Below are 22,399 nucleotides of genomic sequence, written 5' to 3'. Positions count from 1 at the left end.
TGAGCCCATCAGAGATGTCCTATAGCATGCAGGGGACTGCTGAGGGAAGCTGAATGTCACAGTTTGTAATTTTAACTGCACCAACTGTAACTTTTATACTATAACAGTGGAAAGCCTCTGTTTCTAGGCAAAAATAAAGCCAGCCATGTGGAAAAAACTAGGCCCCAATAAGTTTTATCACCAAAGCATATATAAAAACGATTAAACATGCCAGCAAACGTTTTATATTACACTTTTATAAGAGTATGTATCTCTGTTAATAAGCCTGATACCAGTCGCTATTAAATCACTGCATTTAGGCTTAACTTACATTAATCCGGTATCAGCAGCATTTTTCTAGCAAGTTCCATCCCTAGAAATATGTTTACTGCACATACCTTATTGCAGGAAAACCTGCACGCCATTCCCTCTCTGAAGTTACCTCACTCCTCAGAATATGTGAGAACGGCAATGGATCTTAGTTACTTCTGCTAAGATCATAGAAATCACAGGCAGATTCTTCTTCTAATGCTGCCTTTGATAAAACAGTACACTCCGGTACCATTTAAAAATAACAAACTTTTGATTGAAGTTAAGAAACTAACTATAATACACCACTCTCCTCTTACTACGTCCATCTTTGTTGAGACTTGCAAGAGAATGACTGGATATGGCAGTTAGGGGAGGAGCTATATAGCAGCTCTGCTGTGGGTGATCCTCTTGCAACTTCCTGTTGGGAAGGAGAATATCCCACAAGTAATGGATGATCCGTGGACTGGATACACTTAACAAGAGAAAACTACAGTGCGCCGTCCCTTTAATTGTTCACTTTACTTTTGTCATTTTGCATTGCCTTCATAAAAGTATATGCTAAAAATATTCGATTCTAGGGCAGTGAAAAGAATACTTACTGAATTCTCATCTGTTCTTGAACAAAGGGAATCTCAAAGAAATCTGTAGAAGGCCGTCCATTCCTTTTTGGATTTAGGCTGAAATAAAAAGTAAAATATTCCAACACCATCACAGTCTATTTCATTGTTGTAATGAAAGAAAAAAACACTAAGTAGTGGCTTATACTTAATATAAGTCATTGCAATTGATGTATTATTCATCATTTTAAATAGCTTAGACCTTTTCTTTCTTTTTTAAACCTCTTTTTTAAACCTCATCTGTGCAGTGTCCATTACTTCCTAATCAAAGTCCTACAATGGGGCTGGGGTCTCTATAGAAAAATGATCTAGCTTGATGCCGTAAAACTTCTAGAGTAACATGAGCTGGCTTACTATTAGGTATATACTAACTAGATAACCAGAGAATCGGATTTGCCCATGCTCAGACCAAGGCAGAATGCAGCCTAAGTTGCCAACATGTCAGCTCTCTTATCATCCTGTTGGCAGCGGCTACACTGACAATTTGTAAGTGCTCATTTTGCAAGAAAAAAAGCAAGATTTTTGCTGTTTTTTACACAATCTGTTTATTTTTTATGTTTACTTTGATTTAACATATTTGTTTTTACCAAAGGAGCACTGTTTTTTCCCTTTTAATAAGGAGTTTATCTTGCAGGATCCAGAGCTCTAACTCTGCAACATTGTACATAGTGATTGCTTGATCTGTACAAGAGTTCATTTTTAGCCGTCCCTAATTGGTCACAGCAAAGCAAAGGAGATAAGATAAACATATAAAAAGGGTACAAAACCTTGCAATTGTTTTAAAACAAAATACTGCTGATAATATATTTTATATGATATATGTTATACATAAATAAAATTACTTTAATGTGCCTTTAATTCTTAAAGGGACACTGAACCCAATATTTTTCTTTCGTGATTCAGATAGAGCATGACATTTTAAGCAACTTTCTAATTTACTCCTATTGTCAATTTTTTTTCGTTCTCTTGCTATCTTTATTTTAAAAGCAGGAATCTAAATCTTAGCAGCCAGCCCATTTTAGGTTCAGCACCATGGATAGCGCTTGCTTATTGGAAGCTTACATTTACCCACCAATAAGCAAGCATAACCCAGGTTCTCAACCAAAAATGGGCCAGCTCCTATGCATCACATTCCTGCTTTTAAAATAAAGATAGCAAGAGAACAAAGAAAATTTGATAATAGGAGTAAATTAGAAAGTTGCTTAAAATTGCATTTTCTATCTGAATCATGAAAGAAACAATTTGGTTTAGTGTCCCTTTAATATCATATTCATTTGTTTGCTGTTTACCTTTGAAGCATTTTATTTAGTTCTTATTAGAGTGAAAACCTGTTAAACAGTTATAGTATAGTTGTATAAGGCTGCACACAAATTTAAACTGCTTCTTTAGAATCTCTGCCACCTCAGAGTTGGTGAGATAAATCACCATGAACAAGCAACTGTCTATAGAAGCAGTTTCGACACTTGCTTGTTCGGGTGATTGACATGCCATGCTGTAACGCAGTTAGTTGCACGAGAGCAGGGGGCAGTATTGCACAAGAGAGCTCTTGTGCAATGTTAAATTTTGCCCTGTGATGCTGCATCATGAGGGGCAAATGCAGACTACTTGAGAACTTGTCCACCTGCAATCTTGATAAATTGTTCCCTGAGTATATATATGTTAGTTCTTTTGCTGTAGGACCAATATAAATCACTTCAGTACTTGTCAAGCACAAGTGTAGCAAACCTGAAAGTGTGTGACGAAATTTGTAATAGTCTTCTAAAGAATTCTTTTGAGTACCGATGGTACATTTAGCTACCAATCAGCAAGCGCTACCCAAGTGCTGAACCAAAAATGGGCCGGCTCCTAAGCTAACATTCCTGGGTTTTTCAAATAAAGATACCAAGAGAAAAAAGAAAAATTGATAATAGGTGTAATTTAGAAAGTTGCCTAGAATTGCTGCCCTATCCGAATCGTGAAAAAAATTTGCTTTTCATATCCCTTTAAATTAAAGACAAATAGGGGAAGTAACAAATGAAATACATAACAAAGTTACAATGTTTATTCACTGAGGAATTAAATTGGGCTTATTGTCCTTTTAAGAAAGTTAAGAACTTGGAATGAAATGATGCTGTATACAGAGGGGTTAAAGGGACTGTAATATAAAAATTCTGTAGTAAAAAAACAACTTTGCAAAATACTCTATTTATTTTAAACCCTTTTCCATTAATTTAACTCAAAATGGTGGTCATTCCCCTAAGTTATAAAGTGATGGGCGCAGCCATATTGTAACTTAGTTATCGCAGATTTAAAGGGACATTCAAGTTAAAATTACATTGCACATAGATTAATTATATCTTTGAATAGAAACATATTTACAATATACATGTACAGTAATGTATTAGCAAAATGATTCTAGTAAAAGTTATCACTGTTTTTGTGTTAGTTGGTGGGCCGTTTCTACAATTTGTTAAATAGGCCCCATTGTTTGTACACTTGAATGACTCTTTATATATGTCCCTAAATGTCCTCAGCAGATAAGATATGGGAAACCTATCAGAAATCCATTTACTTTATAGAAACAAAATCTTATTTCTTCAATAGTTAAACAACTAATATCATTTAAAAACATATAGCTACATACCATTCTGTGACCAATATGTGCTTGAAATATGTTATTATATGTAGCATTTAATTACTTTTTAGCGTCCCTTTAAGAATATCAGATGCATAGCGATGCAGAGAACAAAACAATAAAGATCACGTACAAACTGTACTTACTTGTACAGCCACTGCGTAAGAAAATCAAGCGGAATAAATTTTGTTCTTTTCCTCTGTAAAATAAAAATGTTGATGAATTATATTTCCATTTTATATACCGTAATTGACAATTTTGTGAATGCAGTGTATTATGGGTAAAAGGTTAATTGATTAAAGAGATATTAAAGCATCAAATATTTAATCAAATATCTGGAACGTAGGACAGAACCTCATATAACAGACACTGAAGCGGAGGAACCAGAAGTACTGTGTTCTTTCTGTGATTGGAGCAGGCAATATGTCTTGTGACTGGCTGTACTGTATAGCTCATATCTTAAAGATACTAAAGTCAAAATGCAGACAGCATGTACTTAAAAAAAACTTTCCAATTGACTTAGCAGTAAATTGAAAAGGTTTGTTTTTACATTGCTTGCTGTGCCTGAATCATGAAACTTTAATTAAAGGGACACTGAACCCAAATTTTTTCTTTCATAATTCAGATAGAGCATTCAATTTTAAGCAACGTTCTAATTTACTCCTATTATCAATTTTTCTTCGTTCTCTTGCTATCTTTATTTGAAAAAGAAGACATCTAAGCTAAGGAGCCAGACAATTGTTGGTTCAGACCTTGGACAGCACTTGTTTATTGGTGCTGTCCAATCAGCAAGGAAAACCCAGGTTGTTCACCAAAAATGGGCCGGCATCTAAACTTACATTCTTGCTTTGAAAATAAACATAACAAGATAATGAAGAAAATTTGATAGTAGGAGTAAATTAGAAAGTTGCTTAAAATTGCATGCTCTATCTGAATCACTGAAGAAAAAAATTGGGTTCAGTGTCCCTTTAAGTGTCCCTTTAGGGCTAGATTACAAGGGGTGTGCTAACTGTTGCCTGCGAGCAATAAGGAGTTTATCGTTGCTCTTTGCGTATGCCGGAAGTAGCGCGAATATTACTAGTTGAAAGTAAACGTGTTCACTTGAGCACAGTTTAAAAAGCTCTGGTTAACTGTAACACTTGACTAAAAAGTTGTACAAAACACATCAAAAATAAATTTAAAAGTACAGTTACACGTTTATAATAGCACTGTCTGATAAATTATTTTTTGAAAAATTACATCAAAAAAGTTATAAAGGCTCAAAGATATGAGATCTCAGGTGTTAGGAAAAAAATGCAGGCAAAGGGCTTTAACATAGAGATACATATACGTGTCTAAATATGTATTTGTATGTATATACAGGCAGCCCCCAGGTTACGAACAAGATAGCTTCTGTAGGTTTGTTCTTAAGTTGAATTCGTATGTAAGTTGGAACAGGCACTTTTTTTAGGTGAAACTCTAACCAAACATATTTTTAGTTTTGGAAAGCATAGGATAAAGTTTGTTTTGCTATCTGTGCCCCTGTTCAGGATTTGGAGTATTTTGGGTTATCCTGGAAAGAAGGATTGGCGATAAAGCTCTATTTTCTCCATTTAAGTACGAGTTGTACTTAAAGGGACATTATACACTCATTTTTTCTTTGCATAAATGTTTTGTAGATAATCTATTTATATAGCCCATAAAGTTTTTTTTTTAAATTAATGGATAGTTTTGCTTATTTTTAAATAACATTGCTCTGATTTTCAGACTCCTAACCAAGCCCCAAAGTTTTATGTGAATACGCTCGACTACCTACTCCAGCTTGCTCCTGTTTGTGTAAAGGGTCTTTTCATATGCAAAAGAAGGGGGAGGGGGGAGTGTCTTATTTCCCACTTGCAGTGGGTTTTCCAGCTACCTTTTCAACAGAGCCAAACTGACAGCTTCTAAGTAAGTTTTTAAACAGTTTTATACTGGATTTTTATATCAGTATCTGTGCATATTATTCTTTATAGTAGTGCCTATTACTTGCAGTTATATGAAAATGAGTGTATACTGTCCCTTTAAGTCGTCTGTAACCCGGGGACTGCCTGTATATAAATGTGTGTACATATGTATTTATGCATTTTTATGTGTATATTTGTATTTACAGACATATATACACATAAATACATATGTACACACATATAGACATATATATAAGTGCATTTGAGCCCTTTGCAGTGAAGTAGATGAAAACATGTAAAATCATATGTATGCAATATTCATTTTTAATAAAGTGTTCAACTTTGTATTTACTGTACATATTTCATATTCCAATGTTCTTCACATAGGGTAATATGTTCTAAGTATTTTTAAATAGATATTCCTATATACCGTACATATATATATTACAAACACTCACACATATATATATATATATTACAAACACACACACACATATATATATATATATATATATATATTACAAACACTCACACATATATATATATATATATATATATATATATATATATATATATATATATATATATATATATTACAAACACTCACACATATATATATATATATATATATATATATATTACAAACACTCACACATATATATATATATATATATATATATATATATTACAAACACACACACATATATATATATATATATTACAAACACTCACATATATATATATATATATATATATATATATATATATATATATATATATATATATATATATATATATATATATATATATATTACAAACACACACACACATATATATATATATATATATATATTACAAACACTCACACATATATATATATTACAAACACACACATATATATATATATATATATATATATATATATATATATATATATATTACAAACACACAAACATATATATATATATATATATATATATATATATATATATATATATATATATATATATATATATATATAAATATTTATTTAAGAATAAAAAGAACACATTCTGCTATGTGAAGAACATTAGAATGTGAAATATTCATGTCGGGTTAGCGCACTTGGTTAAACCGTGATTGGGTTTGCGTGCGAGTAAGGGTGTTAATTTTTTACCACTTTCTTTTTTCCCCCAATTTTCACGCTCCATTGAAGTTGAATATGTTAATTTAGTCGTAATTTTCTAAGTAAAAAACCACAAACTTTGCTATATACTTTCATGATTTATTTTGTCTCCTTTTCCTGTAATTTTACTCTAAAAAGTGTGCTACATATCTGTGCCTAATTGGCCACAGCAGCAGTGATAAGATAATGCAAAACAATGCAAGTTGCTTCCTAACTGACAGTGCTAGCCTTGTCTACTCAAGTGACAATTTAGAATTGACAAAAATTCATGTGAGAGAAGAATCGAAAAACTATTTCAGTAAGTTTTCATAATTGGATGGTATGTTAATTTATTACAACAATACAGACAAGCCTTGAAATTACAAGGTGTTAATGTCCCTTTAATGCATTTGTATTTAATAAATGTCACCTGGTTAATGCTCTCGCTACGGATATCTGTAATACTTGTAAAATACTTTCCTGCAGGAATGATAAATATTTCTGCTCTCAAGCGTTCCACCTATACTTTCAAGCACCAATTCTTGAATTTCTTTAAACTCTTGAAAACATTTTTGATAGTGAAATATTCCAAGACTTTTAGAAAAAAAGTCATCAGTTTTTATTTTTTTTATTTTCTGGGTTAACAATTTGTTCAGTTTCCAAACAGATATCTTTAAACTCTTTTTTTCTCAATCTAGATAGATCATTATGATCTACTGACATTATCCATCTGTATCATTGGAACAACCAAAGGAGACAGAGACATACTGGGAACTCTTGTCTCTTTTTGTAAAATAGGTAGCTCAAACAAAAACTTACTAACATGACCCCAAATATTTCTGGAAAGACTAGGGGCGCGATCCGATATAGATCGCAGTTTGCGGCGCAAGCGAGGGAACCGGCGTCGCCCGCAGTTTCAGCTCGCAACTCGAGCTATCCCATATAAGTCGCCGTCAGATGCTAACGTGCCGTAAGTCTCACAAACCAGCGATGTCCAGAAATCTGCGCAAGTACAAATTTCTGGCGTCGCCAGTGACTTGCGGCACGTTAGAATCTGCCGGCGCCTATAAAACCTGACTAAAGTTTAAAACACCCGCACTGTCTAACACGCCTCCCTAACATAGCCCGCACTGTCTAACACGCCTCCCTAACATAGCCCGCACTGTCTAACCCTCTATCCGCTATCCCCCCTCACTAGCCTAACAATAAAAAAGCTATTAACCCCTAAACCGCCGCTCCTTTACCCCGCCGCAACCTAATAAAGTTATTAACCCCTAAACCGCCGCTCCCGTACCCCGCCGCCAGCTATATTATATCTATAACCCCCTAAAGTGAGCCCCTAACACCGCCGCCATCTATATTAAAATTATTAACCCCTAATGTAAGCCCCTTACACCGCCGCCATCTCTATTAAAATGATTAACCCCTAATTTAATCTACCTACCCCGCCGCCAGCTATATTATCTATATTAACCCTAAGTATATTATAGTTAATATAGGTATTACATTATATATATTAACTATATTAACCCTAATTATATTAGGGTTAATATAGTTACTATAGTATTTATATTAACTATATTAACTCTATCTAACCCTAACTAAATTTATATTAAATTAATCTAATTAATTTATAAACTAAAATTTTCCTATTTAAATCTAAATACTTACCTATAAAATAAACCATAAGATAGCTACAATATAATTAATAATTACATTGTAGCTATGTTAGGGTTAATATTTATTTTACAGGTAAATAGTTAATTATTTTAACTAGGTATAATAGATATTAAATAGTTATTAACTATTTAATATCTACCTAGTTAAAATAATTACCCAATTACCTGTAAAATAAATCCTAACCTAAGTTACAAATACACCTACACTATCAATAAATTTAATAAACTACAAACATCTATCTAAAAATACAATTAAATTAACTAAACTAAATTACAAAAAAAAACAAACACTAAATTACAAAAAATAGAAAAAAGATTACAAGATTTTTAAGCTAATTACACCTATTCTAAGCCCCCTAATAAAATAATAAACCCCCAAAATAAAAAAAATTCCCTGCCCTATTCTAAATTAAACAAATTTCAAAGCTCTTTACCTTACCAGCCCTTAAAAGGGCCTTTTGTGGGGCATGCCCCAAAGAATTCAGCTCTTTTGCATTCAACAAATACAATCCCCCCCCCCCCATTACAACCCACCACCCACATACCCCTATTCTAAACCCACCCAAACCCCCCTTAAAAAAGCCTAACACTACCCCCCTGAAGATCTCCCTACCTTGTCTTCACCACACCGGGCCGAACTCCTGATCCGATCCGGGCGATGTCTTCCTCCAAGCGGCAAAGAAGAATTCTTCCTCCGGCGACGTCTTCCTCCAAGCGGCAGCAAAGTCTTCATTCTTCCGGCGGCATCTTCAATCTTCTTTCTTCGCTCCGCCGCCGCGGAGCATCCATCCCGGCCGACTGCTGAACTTGGAATGAGGTACCTTTAAATTACGTCATCCAAGATGGCGTCCGCCGAATTCCGATTGGCTGATAGGATTCTATCAGCCAATCGGAATTAAGTTAAAAAAATCTGATTGGCTGATTGAATCAGCCAATCAGATTCAAGTTCAATCCGATTGGCTGATCCAATCAGCCAATCAGATTGAGCTCGCATTCTATTGGCTGATCGGAACAGCCAATAGAATGCGAGCTCAATCTGATTGGCTGATTGGATCAGCCAATCGGATTGAACTTGAATCTGATTGGCTGATTCAATCAGCCAATCAGATTTTTTTAACTTAATTCCGATTGGCTGATAGAATCCTATCAGCCAATCGGAATTCGGCGGACGCCATCTTGGATGACGTCATTTAAAGGTACCTCATTCCAAGTTCAGCAGTCGGCCGGGATGGATGCTCCGCGGCGGCGGAGCGAAGAAAGAAGATTGAAGATGCCGCCGGAAGAATGAAGACTTTGCTGCCGCTTGGAGGAAGACGTCGCCGGAGGAAGAATTCTTCTTTGCCGCTTGGAGGAAGACATCGCCCGGATCGGATCAGGAGTTCGGCCCGGTGTGGTGAAGACAAGGTAGGGAGATCTTCAGGGGGGTAGTGTTAGGCTTTTTTAAGGGGGGTTTGGGTGGGTTTAGAATAGGGGTATGTGGGTGGTGGGTTGTAATGGGGGGGGGGATTGTATTTGTTGAATGCAAAAGAGCTGAATTCTTTGGGGCATGCCCCACAAAAGGCCCTTTTAAGGGCTGGTAAGGTAAAGAGCTTTGAAATTTGTTTAATTTAGAATAGGGCAGGGAATTTTTTTTATTTTGGGGGTTTATTATTTTATTAGGGGGCTTAGAATAGGTGTAATTAGCTTAAAAATCTTGTAATCTTTTTTTTATTTTTTGTAATTTAGTGTTTGTTTTTTTTTGTAATTTAGTTTAGTTAATTTAATTGTATTTTTAGATAGATGTTTGTAGTTTATTAAATTTATTGATAGTGTAGGTGTATTTGTAACTTAGGTTAGGATTTATTTTACAGGTAATTGGGTAATTATTTTAACTAGGTAGATATTAAATAGTTAATAACTATTTAATATCTATTATACCTAGTTAAAATAATTAACAATTTACCTGTAAAATAAATATTAACCCTAACATAGCTACAATGTAATTATTAATTATATTGTAGCTATCTTAGGGTTTATTTTATAGGCAAGTATTTAGATTTAAATAGGAATATTTTAGTTTATAAATTAATTAGATTAATTTAATATAAATTTAGTTAGGGGTGTTAGGGTTAGATAGAGTTAATATAGTTAATATAAATACTATAGTAACTATATTAACTATATTAACCCTAATATAATTAGGGTTAATATAGTTAATATATATAATGTAATAACTATATTAACTATAATATACTTAGGGTTAATATAGATAACATAGCTGGCGACGGGGTAGGTAGATTAAATTAGGGGTTAATAATTTTTATATAGGTGGCTGCGGTGTAAGGGGTCAGATTAGGGGATAGATAAGGTAGATGACAGCGGTGTAAGGGGTTCTAATTAGGGGATAGATAAGGTAGATGGCGGCGGTTTTAGGGGCTCACAGTAGGGGGTTAGTTTATGTAGATGGCGGCGGGGTCCGGGATCGGCGGTTTAGGGGGTAATAACTTTATTAGGGATTTCGGGGGGGGGGAGTGGATCGCGGTTGACAGGGAGATAGACATTGCGCATGCGTTAGGTGTTAGGTTTATTTTAGAAGATCGCGGTTGACAGGGAGATAGACATTGCGCATGCGTTAGGTGTTAGGTTTATTTTAGCAGCCAGTTTAGGGAGTTACGGGGCTCCAATAGTCAGCGTAAGGCTTCTTACGGCTGCTTTTTGTGGCGAGGTGAAAATGGAGTAAGTTTTCTCCATTTTCGCCACGTAAGTCCTTACGCTGCATATTGGATACCAAACTGCGCTGGTTTGGTATACCTGCCTATGGCCCAAAAAACTACGGGCGACGGCAGAAATATACGTGCGTAACTTCTAGGTTACGCCGTATATAGGATACCAAATCAGCGTAAATATTGGCGTCGCCGGCTTTTGCGGGCGACGCTTTATATCGGATCGACCCCTAGATTGCCAAGTGATATTTGTTTTTTCTTTTATTTTTTTCATGATCATCTTCCTTTTGTCTGAATTTATTGTAGCTCTGGGACAATCTAGAAAACATAATTTATGCTTACCTGATAAATTCCTTTCTTCTGTTGTGTGATCAGTCCACGGGTCATCATTACTTCTGGGATATAACTCCTCCCCAACAGGAAATGCAAGAGGATTCACCCAGCAGAGCTGCATATAGCTCCTCCCCTCTACGTCACTCCCAGTCATTTGACCAAGAATCAACGAGAAAGGAGAAACCAAGGGTGAAGTGGTGACTGGAGTATAATTTAAAAGATATTTACCTGCCTTAAAACAGGGCGGGCCGTGGACTGATCACACAACAGAAGAAAGGAATTTATCAGGTAAGCATAAATTATGTTTTCTTCTGTTATGTGTGATCAGTCCACGGGTCATCATTACTTCTGGGATACCAATACCAAAGCAAAAGTACACGGATGACGGGAGGGATAGGCAGGCTCATTATACAGAAGGAACCACTGCCTGAAGAACCTTTCTCCCAAAAATAGCCTCCGAAGAAGCAAAAGTGTCAAATTTGTAAAATTTGGAAAAAGTATGAAGCGAAGACCAAGTTGCAGCCTTTCAAATCTGTTCAACAGAGGCCTCATTTTTAAAGGCCCAAGTGGAAGCCACAGCTCTAGTAGAATGAGCTGTAATTCTTTCAGGAGGCTGCTGTCCAGCAGTCTCATAGGCTAAACGAATTATGCTACGAAGCCAGAAGGAGAGAGAGGTAGCCGAAGCCTTATGACCTCTCCTCTGACCAGAGTACACGACAAACAGGGAAGACGTTTGTCGAAAATCCTTAGATGCCTGCAAGTAGAACTTGAGGGCACGAACTACATCCAGATTGTGTAGAAGACGTTCCTTCTTTGAAGAAGGATTTGGACACAAGGATGGAACAACAATCTCTTGATTGATATTCCTGTTAGTGACTACCTTAGGTAAGAACCCAGGTTTAGTACGCAGAACTACCTTGTCTGAGTGAAAAATCAGATAAGGAGAATCACAATGTAAGGCTGATAACTCAGAGACTCTTCGAGCCGAGGAAATAGCCATTAAAAACAGAACTTTCCAAGATAACAATTTTATATCAATGGAATGAAGGGGTTCAAACGGAACACCCTGTAAAACGTTAAGAACTAAGTTTAAACTCCATGGCGGAGCAACAGTTTTAAACACAGGCTTGATCCTAGCTAAAGCCTGACAAAAGGCCTGGACGTCTGGATTTTCTGACAGACGCCTGTGTAACAAGATGGACAGAGCTGAGATCTGTCCCTTTAATGAGCTAGCCGATAAACCCTTTTCTAAACCTTCTTGTAGAAAGGACAATATCCTAGGAATCCTAACCTTACTCCAGGAGTAACCTTTGGATTCGCACCAGTATAGGTATTTACGCCATATCTTATGGTAAATCCTTCTGGTAACAGGCTTCCTAGCCTGTATCAGGGTATCAATAACCGACTCAGAAAAACCACGTTTTGATAAAATCAAGCGTTCAATTTCCAAGCAGTCAGCTTCAGAGAAGTTAGATTTTGATGTTTGAATGGACCCTGTATCAGAAGGTCCTGTCTTAGAGGTAGAGACCAAGGCGGACAGGATGACATGTCCACTAGATCTGCATACCAAGTCCTGCGTGGCCATGCAGGTGCTATTAGAATCACTGATGCTCTCTCCTGTTTGATTTTGGCAATCAATCGAGGAAGCAGCGGGAAGGGTGGAAACACATAAGCCATCCCGAAGTTCCAAGGTGCTGTCAAGGCATCTATCAGAACCGCTCCCGGATCCCTGGATCTGGACCCGTAGTGAGGAAGTTTGGCGTTCTGGCGAGACGCCATGAGATCTATCTCTGGTTTGCCCCAACGTCGAAGTATTTGGGCAAAGACCTCCGGATGAAGTTCCCACTCCCCCGGATGAAAAGTCTGGCGACTCAAGAAATCCGCCTCCCAGTTCTCCACTCCCGGGATGTGGATTGCTGACAGGTGGCAAGAGTGAGACTCTGCCCAGCGAATTATCTTTGATACTTCCATCATTGCTAGGGAGCTTCTTGTCCCTCCTTGATGGTTGATGTAAGCTACAGTCGTGATGTTGTCCGACTGAAACCTGATGAACCCCCGAGTTTTTAACTGGGGCCAAGCCAGAAGGGCATGGAGAACTGCTCTTAATTCCAGAATGTTTATTGGCAGGAGACTTTCCTCCTGATTCCATTGTCCCTGAGCCTTCAGAGAATTCCAGACAGCGCCCCAACCTAGTAGGCTGGCGTCTGTTGTTACAATTGTCCAGTCCGGCCTGCTGAATGGCATCCCCCTGGACAGATGTGGCCGAGAAAGCCACCATAGAAGAGAGTTTCTGGTCTCTTGATCCAGATTCAGAGTAGGGGACAAGTCTGAGTAATCCCCATTCCACTGACTCAGCATGCACAATTGCAGCGGTCTGAGATGTAGACGTGCAAAGGGTACTATGTCCATTGCTGCTACCATTAAGCCGATCACCTCCATGCATTGAGCTACTGACGGGAGTTGAATGGAATGAAGGACACGGCATGCATTTAGAAGCTTTGTTAATCTGTCTTCTGTCAGATAAATCTTCATTTCTACAGAATCTATAAGAGTCCCCAAGAATGGAACCCTTGTGAGAGGAAAAAGAGAACTCTTCTTTTCGTTCACTTTCCATCCATGCGACCTTAGAAATGCCAGAACTCCTGTGTGCTTTAGATTCGCATGTATATACCCGCTCATCCGGGTGCTGCTGTCGCCAGATATCATTCAGCTTTAATGTCTTAATGTAATTCCTAAAAAATTTGGCCTCTCTATTATTTGCTTGGCGGCTGCTAATTCTGGACCTGTCCATCTCAGGGAACAACGTGAGATTCATATCTCCCGCTATTATCAAATTCTGTTCTAAGTGTGGTGTTATTTTCTGTTGGATCCTTTGCCAAAAGTTTTTCTCCAGTTTATTTGGAGCATAGATGTTGCAAAAGGTCCAGCAGACGTCCTCTATCCGCATCTGGAGTATCATGTACCTACCCTGATGGTCGCACTCTTGTTTAAGTATTTTATAGTTAACCTTTTTGTTTATGATAATGGCCACCCCACACTTGCGCTTGTTACATGAGGTAGCTATAATATCTGCCACCCAGTTGGCTTTTAATTTTACTATTTCATGATCCTTCAGATGCAGTTCCTGCAAAAAAATAATGTCCGCCTTCTCCCCCTTTAGCATTCTTAAAACATTTTTCCTTTTAATGGGGGAGGTTATGCCCCCCACATTCCATGACACTATCTTTAGCGGTTCTACCATTTTAGTCTAAAATAAGAGCAAAAAGGGAGAGAAAGAGAGAGAGAGAGGGGAAAAAAAAAAAAAAAAAAAAAAAAAGGGGAGCGAAAAAAAAAAAAGAAGAGAGGGGCCGCCCATTCTCCCCCCCCCTCCCCTTCCACAGTCTATTATAAGATTGCATATTTTATAATTCTGGTTCGTACTTCTTGCTTTTAATAACCTTACAACATACAACTTCCTTCTAGACCATTTGGGATTCAAATACATTCTTATTGCTTTATATGACCTTATAGAATGAGAATACCCATTCAGACTTCAATGTTATTCTCTTGACAAAAGTCTTGTGCTTCTTTTACTGAGTCTAACACAGTTCTCCCTTCCATTGTTAACACTGTTATTTTGGCTGGATAAATCAGTGCGGCTTTGAGCCCCGCCCTGATCAACCCTGAGCAGAATGGAGCCATGACCCTCCTCTTTGCGGCTGTCTCGGCCGAGAAGTCCTGAAATAACAGGACTCTTTTCCCTTCAATTGTTAATGTTTGTAATTTCCTATAGTGTTGCATAATACTAATTTTGTCCTGAAAATTCAAGTATCTAATTAAAACCATCCTGGGGCGTGTGTTTCCATCTGGGTGTGTCCTAGCACTTCCTACCCTATGCGCTCGTTCTACCTGGAATGTGTCCCTATCTGCCTGGATCCCTAATAGCGTGGGTAGTGTGGTTGCTGCAAATTTCAGAAGGTCCTGGAACTCTCTACTCTCTGGGAGTCCTACTACCCTGACATTATTCCGGCGGGATCTGTCCTCCAGATCTTCCACCTTTAGCATAAGTACCTTAATTTTGTCTGTATTTTCCTTCATTTTTATATCTTGGATATTTAGTTTATCTTCAGCTTCTGAGACCCTCGACTCTATTTCTACCATTCTAATTGAAAACTGTCTGATCTCTTGTGATAAATCTGCAATATCCTTTTTTACTAGATCAAATTGTGGGAGTAAAAGATCCGCTAGTTGGTTTATAGTCATTTGTGTGTCTTGATTTGCAGCGGGACTTTCCAGGCTAACCTCAATGCCAGCTTCTTGACCTGTCCTCTGTTTCCTGTCTTTCCTTGGTGGCATGGCGGGGGACTTATTTTTTGTATTCGTCATGTATTTGTCCATCAGGACTGATAGGACCTATTCCTAAAGGTGACTTAGAGTATATAAACTTTTATCAGGGATAGAAATAATCTGACTTTGTTCCTCCTTCCCCCTTCCCCTTCACAGCTACTTGGCTCTGTGTCCGTTTTGTACAACACCTCTGTGTTTTAATGCTACTTTACACTTTTCTTTCACCTCTTTGAATGCGTGCCAACCCACATACGCTATTTACGTTTTAACCTGTGTGGGTCCCCAAATTGTTACCTAACAACTACCTTACACGTCATAAAATTCCAATTAATGTGTCTGTGCTTGTCTTCTATACAGTACTAGTGCCTTATAGATTTTTTGAGAAAAACAGGAAAGAGTGAAAAGAGAGAAAAAAAAAAAAAAAAAAAAAAAAAAGAAATGTATCTCGTATCGATCTATTTTTGATAAGTCAGCAAATAGCTAAGCTTGAAGTTGAAACCCAAATAGCAGAGATATTGTTATCCGATCATGCCATTATAAGTATGCGGGTCTGGCCAGACAAGAGGGTTAGAAGACCGGGGAATTCGTTTCATTTTCCTGCCTATATGTGTCATAATATTCAGTTCACTAATTGGTTAAAATTAAAATGGTCAGATTACTGTGATCTGAATAAAGAATTTATTAACAAAACTGAAACCTTTTGGGAGGCAGGGAAAGCGGTCATGCGCGGAGAAATTAAGGGATACATGGTTAAGTTAACACGCAAATTGAAAGCACGAGAGTTACAACTGGCCAACCAGCTTAGGAATGCATACAACAGATACCTCCAATCACCGAATCAAGATAGATGGAGCAGATATATTACCGCTAAAAATGAAAGAGAGGATTTTTTCAGAGAGAAGTGGGCTGGGGAAGATCTTAAGTCGAGGTCCAAATTTCAAGGATACCAGGGGGTTTCAGCTAAACATTTGGTTAAAATAGTCAAGTTTAGACAAAAGAAAAACACCATAGTAACAATAAAAGATGGCAATAAGGTAATAACGCAGCCCGCAGAGATCAGGGACGCATTTTATAAGTATTTTCACAACATATACTCTAGTAGCGGAATAGATGAAAGCGCTAAGGCAAAATTTTGGGAAAAAATCGAACTACCCAAAATAACATCAGTAGATCTAGAACATATTAATACGGCCATAACAGAGCTAGAAATAGATAAAGTAATACAAAGGACAAAAGCAGGAAAAGCAGCAGGCCCTGATGGTCTCCCGATCGAATTCTACAAAACTCTAGCAGCCAATATTGGCACCACTTTAAAGAATTTATATAACGATTATTTCCTATCACAAGCTTTAAAATCCCCATATTTCTCAGACTCAATCGTCACCCTGATATATAAGAAGGGTAAAAACCCAGAGGAGTTATCAGCCTACCGTCCAATCTCCCTGTTAAACCAGGACTATAAAATATTGATGGCAATTATTGCTGATAGATTGAAGAATGTTATAGGTAAACTGATACATACAGACCAGGCAGGTTTCATCCCGCATAGGAACTCGGTTCGGAACATGAGAAGAGTATTGACAGTGGTGGACCATTTTCACCAGATCGGCCAGCAGTGCAATAGGGAGTCTCATAATATTCTTAATAAAGATTTTGCGTTAATTACCATTGATGCTGAAAAAGCCTTTGATTCCATTGAATGGAATCATCTCATAACCTCTCTTGAAAACTTTGGGTTCTCGGGCCGGCTGGTCGATCTGGTGAGAATGGTTTACAGTAAACCAAGGTCACAGCTGCTAGTGAACGGGGAATTAACACAACACATTACTTTAGAGAAAGGAACTCGGCAGGGCTGCCCATTATCTCCTCTTTTATTTGATCTCGCTTTAGAACCCTTGGCAGCATACCTGCGGCAAGCTATACAACCAGTCAAGATTGGCAGGGAGACGTTACTCATTTCTCTATATGCGGACGACATACTTTTATTCCTGCAAGATACAGTTAACTCTATTCCATGTGTCCTGGAAATTATCACAGAGTATAGTACCTTCTCGGGGTATAAAATTAACCCTAAAAAATCAGAGCTATTATGGGTTAACAAAACAAGGCAAAGCTGTAACCATATCTTTAGAGAAGTGAAGGCCATTAACTACCTAGGAATTAAGATTACAAGGAACCCTAGGGAATGGTACCAACTAAATTTCAAGGAATTCTTTGATAATATTCAAATTAACTTTAATAAGTGGAACCTATTCTTTCTGTCTATATCGGCCAGATGTATGATTATCAAAACAATTATTTTCCCTAAAATCCTATTTTTGCTGCAAAACCTACCCCTCCTTGTTACAAGGAAAGATATATCTAGATACAATAAAGCTTGCTCCTCCTTTATTTGGGGGAAAAAGAGACCAAGAATTTCTATGGATAAAATGAGCAACTCCAAAATATATGCAGGGTTCGCCATCCCAAATATCAGACATTACAATTTAATTGCCCTGGCCAAATTTGGATTAGATTGGCTGACGAGATCAGAATATGTTACATACTACAATTTAGATGTGGAGCTGATCAGACCTTTCAGCCCGCTAGCCATGCTACATTGCCCATACAGGAAGCTGCCCCAGAACGTGGACGGAATGTTAACATTAGTTAATATTATTAGAGGGTGGCAGCAATACTGCTCTCTAGTGGGACAGGAATATCGGGTGTCTCCATATTTACCGATCATCGGTTGTGTGGATTTCCCATCAGGTCTCAACCAAAAAGTATTTTTTGATTGGAGGGAGAAAGGCCTAAGCTATTTTGCGCAGTTAAAAAATGATAGGGACGGCCAGACCTGTACCTTTCAGAGCCTCGTAGAACAATATCACCTCCCAAGCAATAATTTTTATGCATACCTACAGGTACGCCATTATATTGAAAGAGCCAACAGAGAAGTGGCAACTGATTGGGGATGGTCTCAAATAGCTCCGGGCCTAAAACTCTACCATGCAGGGAAACGGTCGATTGCCTGGTGGTATCAAAAAGTTCTGACAAATAAGGGTTTGGAACATATCAACCTGGCCAAAGAAAAATTTATTAAATATTTTGAAAGGCTACAAGGAGAAGATATAATAGAAAGTATTAAACTTGCGGCCGAGGCGACTTCAAGTATCAGTTGGAGAGAGTCACAGTGCAAAATCATAAACAATTTTTACTTGACTCCAGCTAGAATAGCAAAATGGACGGAGCCAAAGACAGGGAGCTGTTTTAAATGCACAAAGGCAGGGGCAGACCTTTTACACTGCATCTGGAGTTGCCCAAAAGTAAGGCAATACTGGGCTAAAGCTCAGTACTGGTTAAACTGTCATCTTCAGGGTAAAATAGAGCTACAGGCAGTACATATATTTTTTCTAAAAAAATCGGCCATTACGGGGGACAGACAGTTGGTCAATTTAGTTATACTGATAGCACGTAGTTTACTTTTCAAAAAATGGAGACAAAGAGAAACTCCCTGTTTGAGGGAAGTTACCAACATCATTAAAACACAGATGCTGGTAGAGAGGCAGAACCTCAAGGCTGATTCAGAAAAACAGTTTAAGAATTATTTTAAAAAATGGGGAAGCCTGATCAGCTCATGGTCACCAGAGCAGCAGGGTTATTTTCTAAAGCCTTTTCAGAACGCAGTACCATTTTTAAATCTGACGGTATCCGGCATATTGCCTAGGTCATGGCTAACAGAGAGGGTCTGCTGATTCAGGGTGTGCATTGATCAGAAACTTTTTTTTTTTTTTTTTTTTTTTTTTTCTCCTCTCTCTTTCCCCCCTCTTTCCCTGCCGCCCTTCTCCCCTTCCCCCGCAGCACTGCATTTTCTGGCAGTCGAGGTACATAGATTGATTGTTGGTTTTCTTTTTGTTCTTTTGTTCTTCTTTTTTAATCTATGTCAAAATCAAGTGTACGCAAAGTAGATTTTTTGCCTTTCCCTTTGGAAGGATTATTTCAAGTATGGAAAAGGTGAAGTCAGAAAAACTGTCTTATCTCATGTTTTTGTATATATAGTCACTCCCGGCACGGGAGGAATCTAAGATAATTAGGACATAAGATATGTTTCGTCAATGTACATGTGTGTATAAACAAAGTTATATATTTTCTGAATCAAGTTTATTGTATAATACGATGAATCTCAATAAAAAAAAAATTTAAAAAAAAAAAAAAAAAAAAAAAAAAAAGAAATGCCAGAACTAACTCTGTATGAGACTTGGCAGTTTGAAAGCTTGAAGCTTGTATCAGAATGTCGTCTAGGTACGGAGCTACCGAAATTCCTCGCGGTCTTAGTACCGCCAGAAGGGCACCCAGAACCTTTGTGAAGATTCTTGGAGCCGTAGCCAATCCGAATGGAAGAGCTACAAACTGGTAATGCCTGTCTAAGAAGGCAAACCTTAGATACCGGTAATGATCTTTGTGAATCGGTATGTGAAGGTAAGCATCCTTTAAATCCACTGTGGTCATGTACTGACCCTTTTGGATCATGGGTAAGATTGTCCGAATAGTTTCCATTTTGAACGATGGAACTCTTAGGAATTTGTTTAGGATCTTTAAATCCAAGATTGGCCTGAAAGTTCCCTCTTTTTTGGGAACCACAAACAGGTTTGAGTAAAACCCTTGTCCTTGTTCCGACCGCGGAACCGGATGGATCACTCCCATTAATAACAGATCTTGTACACAGCGTAGAAACGCTTCTTTCTTTATCTGGTTTGTTGACAACCTTGACAGATGAAATCTCCCTCTTGGGGGAGAGAATTTGAAGTCTAGAAGGTATCCCTGAGATATGATCTCTAGCGCCCAGGGATCCTGAACAGCTCTTGCCCAAGCCTGGGCGAAGAGAGAGAGTCTGCCCCCCACTAGATCCGGTCCCGGATCGGGGGCCCTCGGTTCATGCTGTCTTTGGGGCAGCAGCAGGTTTCCTGGCCTGCTTGCCCTTGTTCCAGGACTGGTTAGGTTTCCAGCCTTGTCTGTAACGAGCAACAGCTCCTTCCTGTTTTGGTGCAGTGGAAGTTGATGCTGCTCCTGCTTTGAAATTCCGAAAGGGACGAAAATTAGACTGTCTAGCCTTAGCTTTGGCTTTGTCTTGAGGCAGGGCGTGGCCCTTACCTCCTGTAATGTCAGCGATAATTTCTTTCAAACCGGGCCCAAATAAAGTTTGCCCCTTGAAAGGTATATTAAGTAATTTGGACTTAGAAGTTACATCAGCTGACCAGGATTTTAGCCACAGCGCCCTACGTGCCTGAATGGCGAATCCTGAGTTCTTAGCCGTAAGTTTGGTTAAATGTACTACGGCCTCCGAAATGAATGAATTAGCTAGTTTAAGGACTCTAAGCCTGTCCGTAATGTCGTCCAGCGTAGCTGAACTAAGGTTCTCTTCCAGAGACTCAATCCAAAATGCTGCCGCAGCCGTAATCGGCGCGATGCATGCAAGGGGTTGCAATATAAAACCTTGTTGAACAAACATTTTCTTAAGGTAACCCTCTAATTTTTTATCCATTGGATCTGAAAAAGCACAGCTATCCTCCACCGGGATAGTGTTACGCTTAGCTAAAGTAGAAACTGCTCCCTCCACCTTAGGGACCGTTTGCCATAAGTCCCGTGTGGTGGCGTCTATTGGAAACATCTTTCTAAATATTGGAGGGGGTGAGAACGGCACACCGGGTCTATCCCACTCCTTAGTAACAATTTCAGTTAGTCTCTTAGGTATAGGAAAAACGTCAGTACTCGCCGGTACCGCAAAGTATTTATCCAACCTACACAATTTTTCTGGTATTGCAACAGTGTTACAATCATTAAGAGCCGCTAAAACCTCCCCTAGTAATACACGGAGGTTCTCCAATTTAAATTTAAAATTTGAAATATCTGAATCCAATCTGTTTGGATCAGAACCATCACCCACAGAATGAAGCTCTCCGTCCCATGTTCTGCAAGCTGTGACGCAGTATCAGACATGGCCCTAGTATTATCAGCGCACTCTGTTCTCACCCCAGAGTGATCACGCTTGCCTCTTAGTTCTGGTAATTTAGCCAAAACTTCAGTCATAACAGTAGCCATATCTTGTAATGTTATCTGTAATGGCCGCCCAGATGTACTAGGCGCCATAATATCACGCACCTCCCGGGCGGGAGATGCAGGTACTGACACGTGAGGCGAGTTAGTCGGCATAACTCTCCCCTCGCTGTTTGGTGAAATTTGTTCAATTTGTACAGATTGGCTTTTATTTAAAGTAGCATCAATACAGTTAGTACATAAATTTCTATTGGGCTCCACCTTGGCATTGGAACAAATGACACAGATATCTTCCTCTGAATCAGACATGTTTAACACACTAGCAATAAACTTGCAACTTGGTTACAATCTTATTTAACAAAAACGTACTGTGCCTCAAAGAGCACTAAACGATTAAATGACAGTTGAAATAATGAACTGAAAGACAGTTATAGCATCAATCCTTAAAAACAACACAACTTTTAGCAAAGGTTTGTTCCCATTAGTAAAGTAACAATAATTAAATTTGAAACATAAAAATTACAGAGCAACGTTTTTAATCACAGTCAATATATAAGTCTCACAGCTCTGCTGAGAGAATCTACCTCCCTCCAAAGAAGTTTGAAGACCCCTGAGATCTGTTAGAGATGAACCGGATCATGCAGGAAATACAAGAGTAACTGACTGGAATTTTTTGATGCGTAGTAAAGAGCGCCAAAAACGGCCCCTCCCCCTCACACACAGCAGTGAGAGAGAAAC

The 22,399-nt window shown here is 38.1% G+C and overlaps 1 protein-coding gene across 1 annotated transcript in view; it reads right to left on the bottom strand.

The window, feature by feature from the left end:
• The window catches only part of IQCK (IQ motif containing K), a 113,829-nt gene that overhangs the window by 39,563 nt on the left and 51,867 nt on the right, over window positions 1-22,399 (bottom strand). The window contains exons 5-6 of the mRNA XM_053695214.1: window positions 3,669-3,721; window positions 891-968 (exon numbers count right to left, since the gene is read on the bottom strand). Coding sequence (XP_053551189.1) covers window positions 891-968; window positions 3,669-3,721 — 131 coding nt within the window. The remainder of the gene's footprint in view (window positions 1-890; window positions 969-3,668; window positions 3,722-22,399) is intronic.

The sequence above is a fragment of the Bombina bombina genome, chromosome 11 (genome assembly GCF_027579735.1).
Source record: "Bombina bombina isolate aBomBom1 chromosome 11, aBomBom1.pri, whole genome shotgun sequence".
In the NCBI taxonomy this organism is placed as follows: domain Eukaryota; kingdom Metazoa; phylum Chordata; class Amphibia; order Anura; family Bombinatoridae; genus Bombina; species Bombina bombina.
This window is presented reverse-complemented; position numbering and strand designations above follow the sequence as displayed.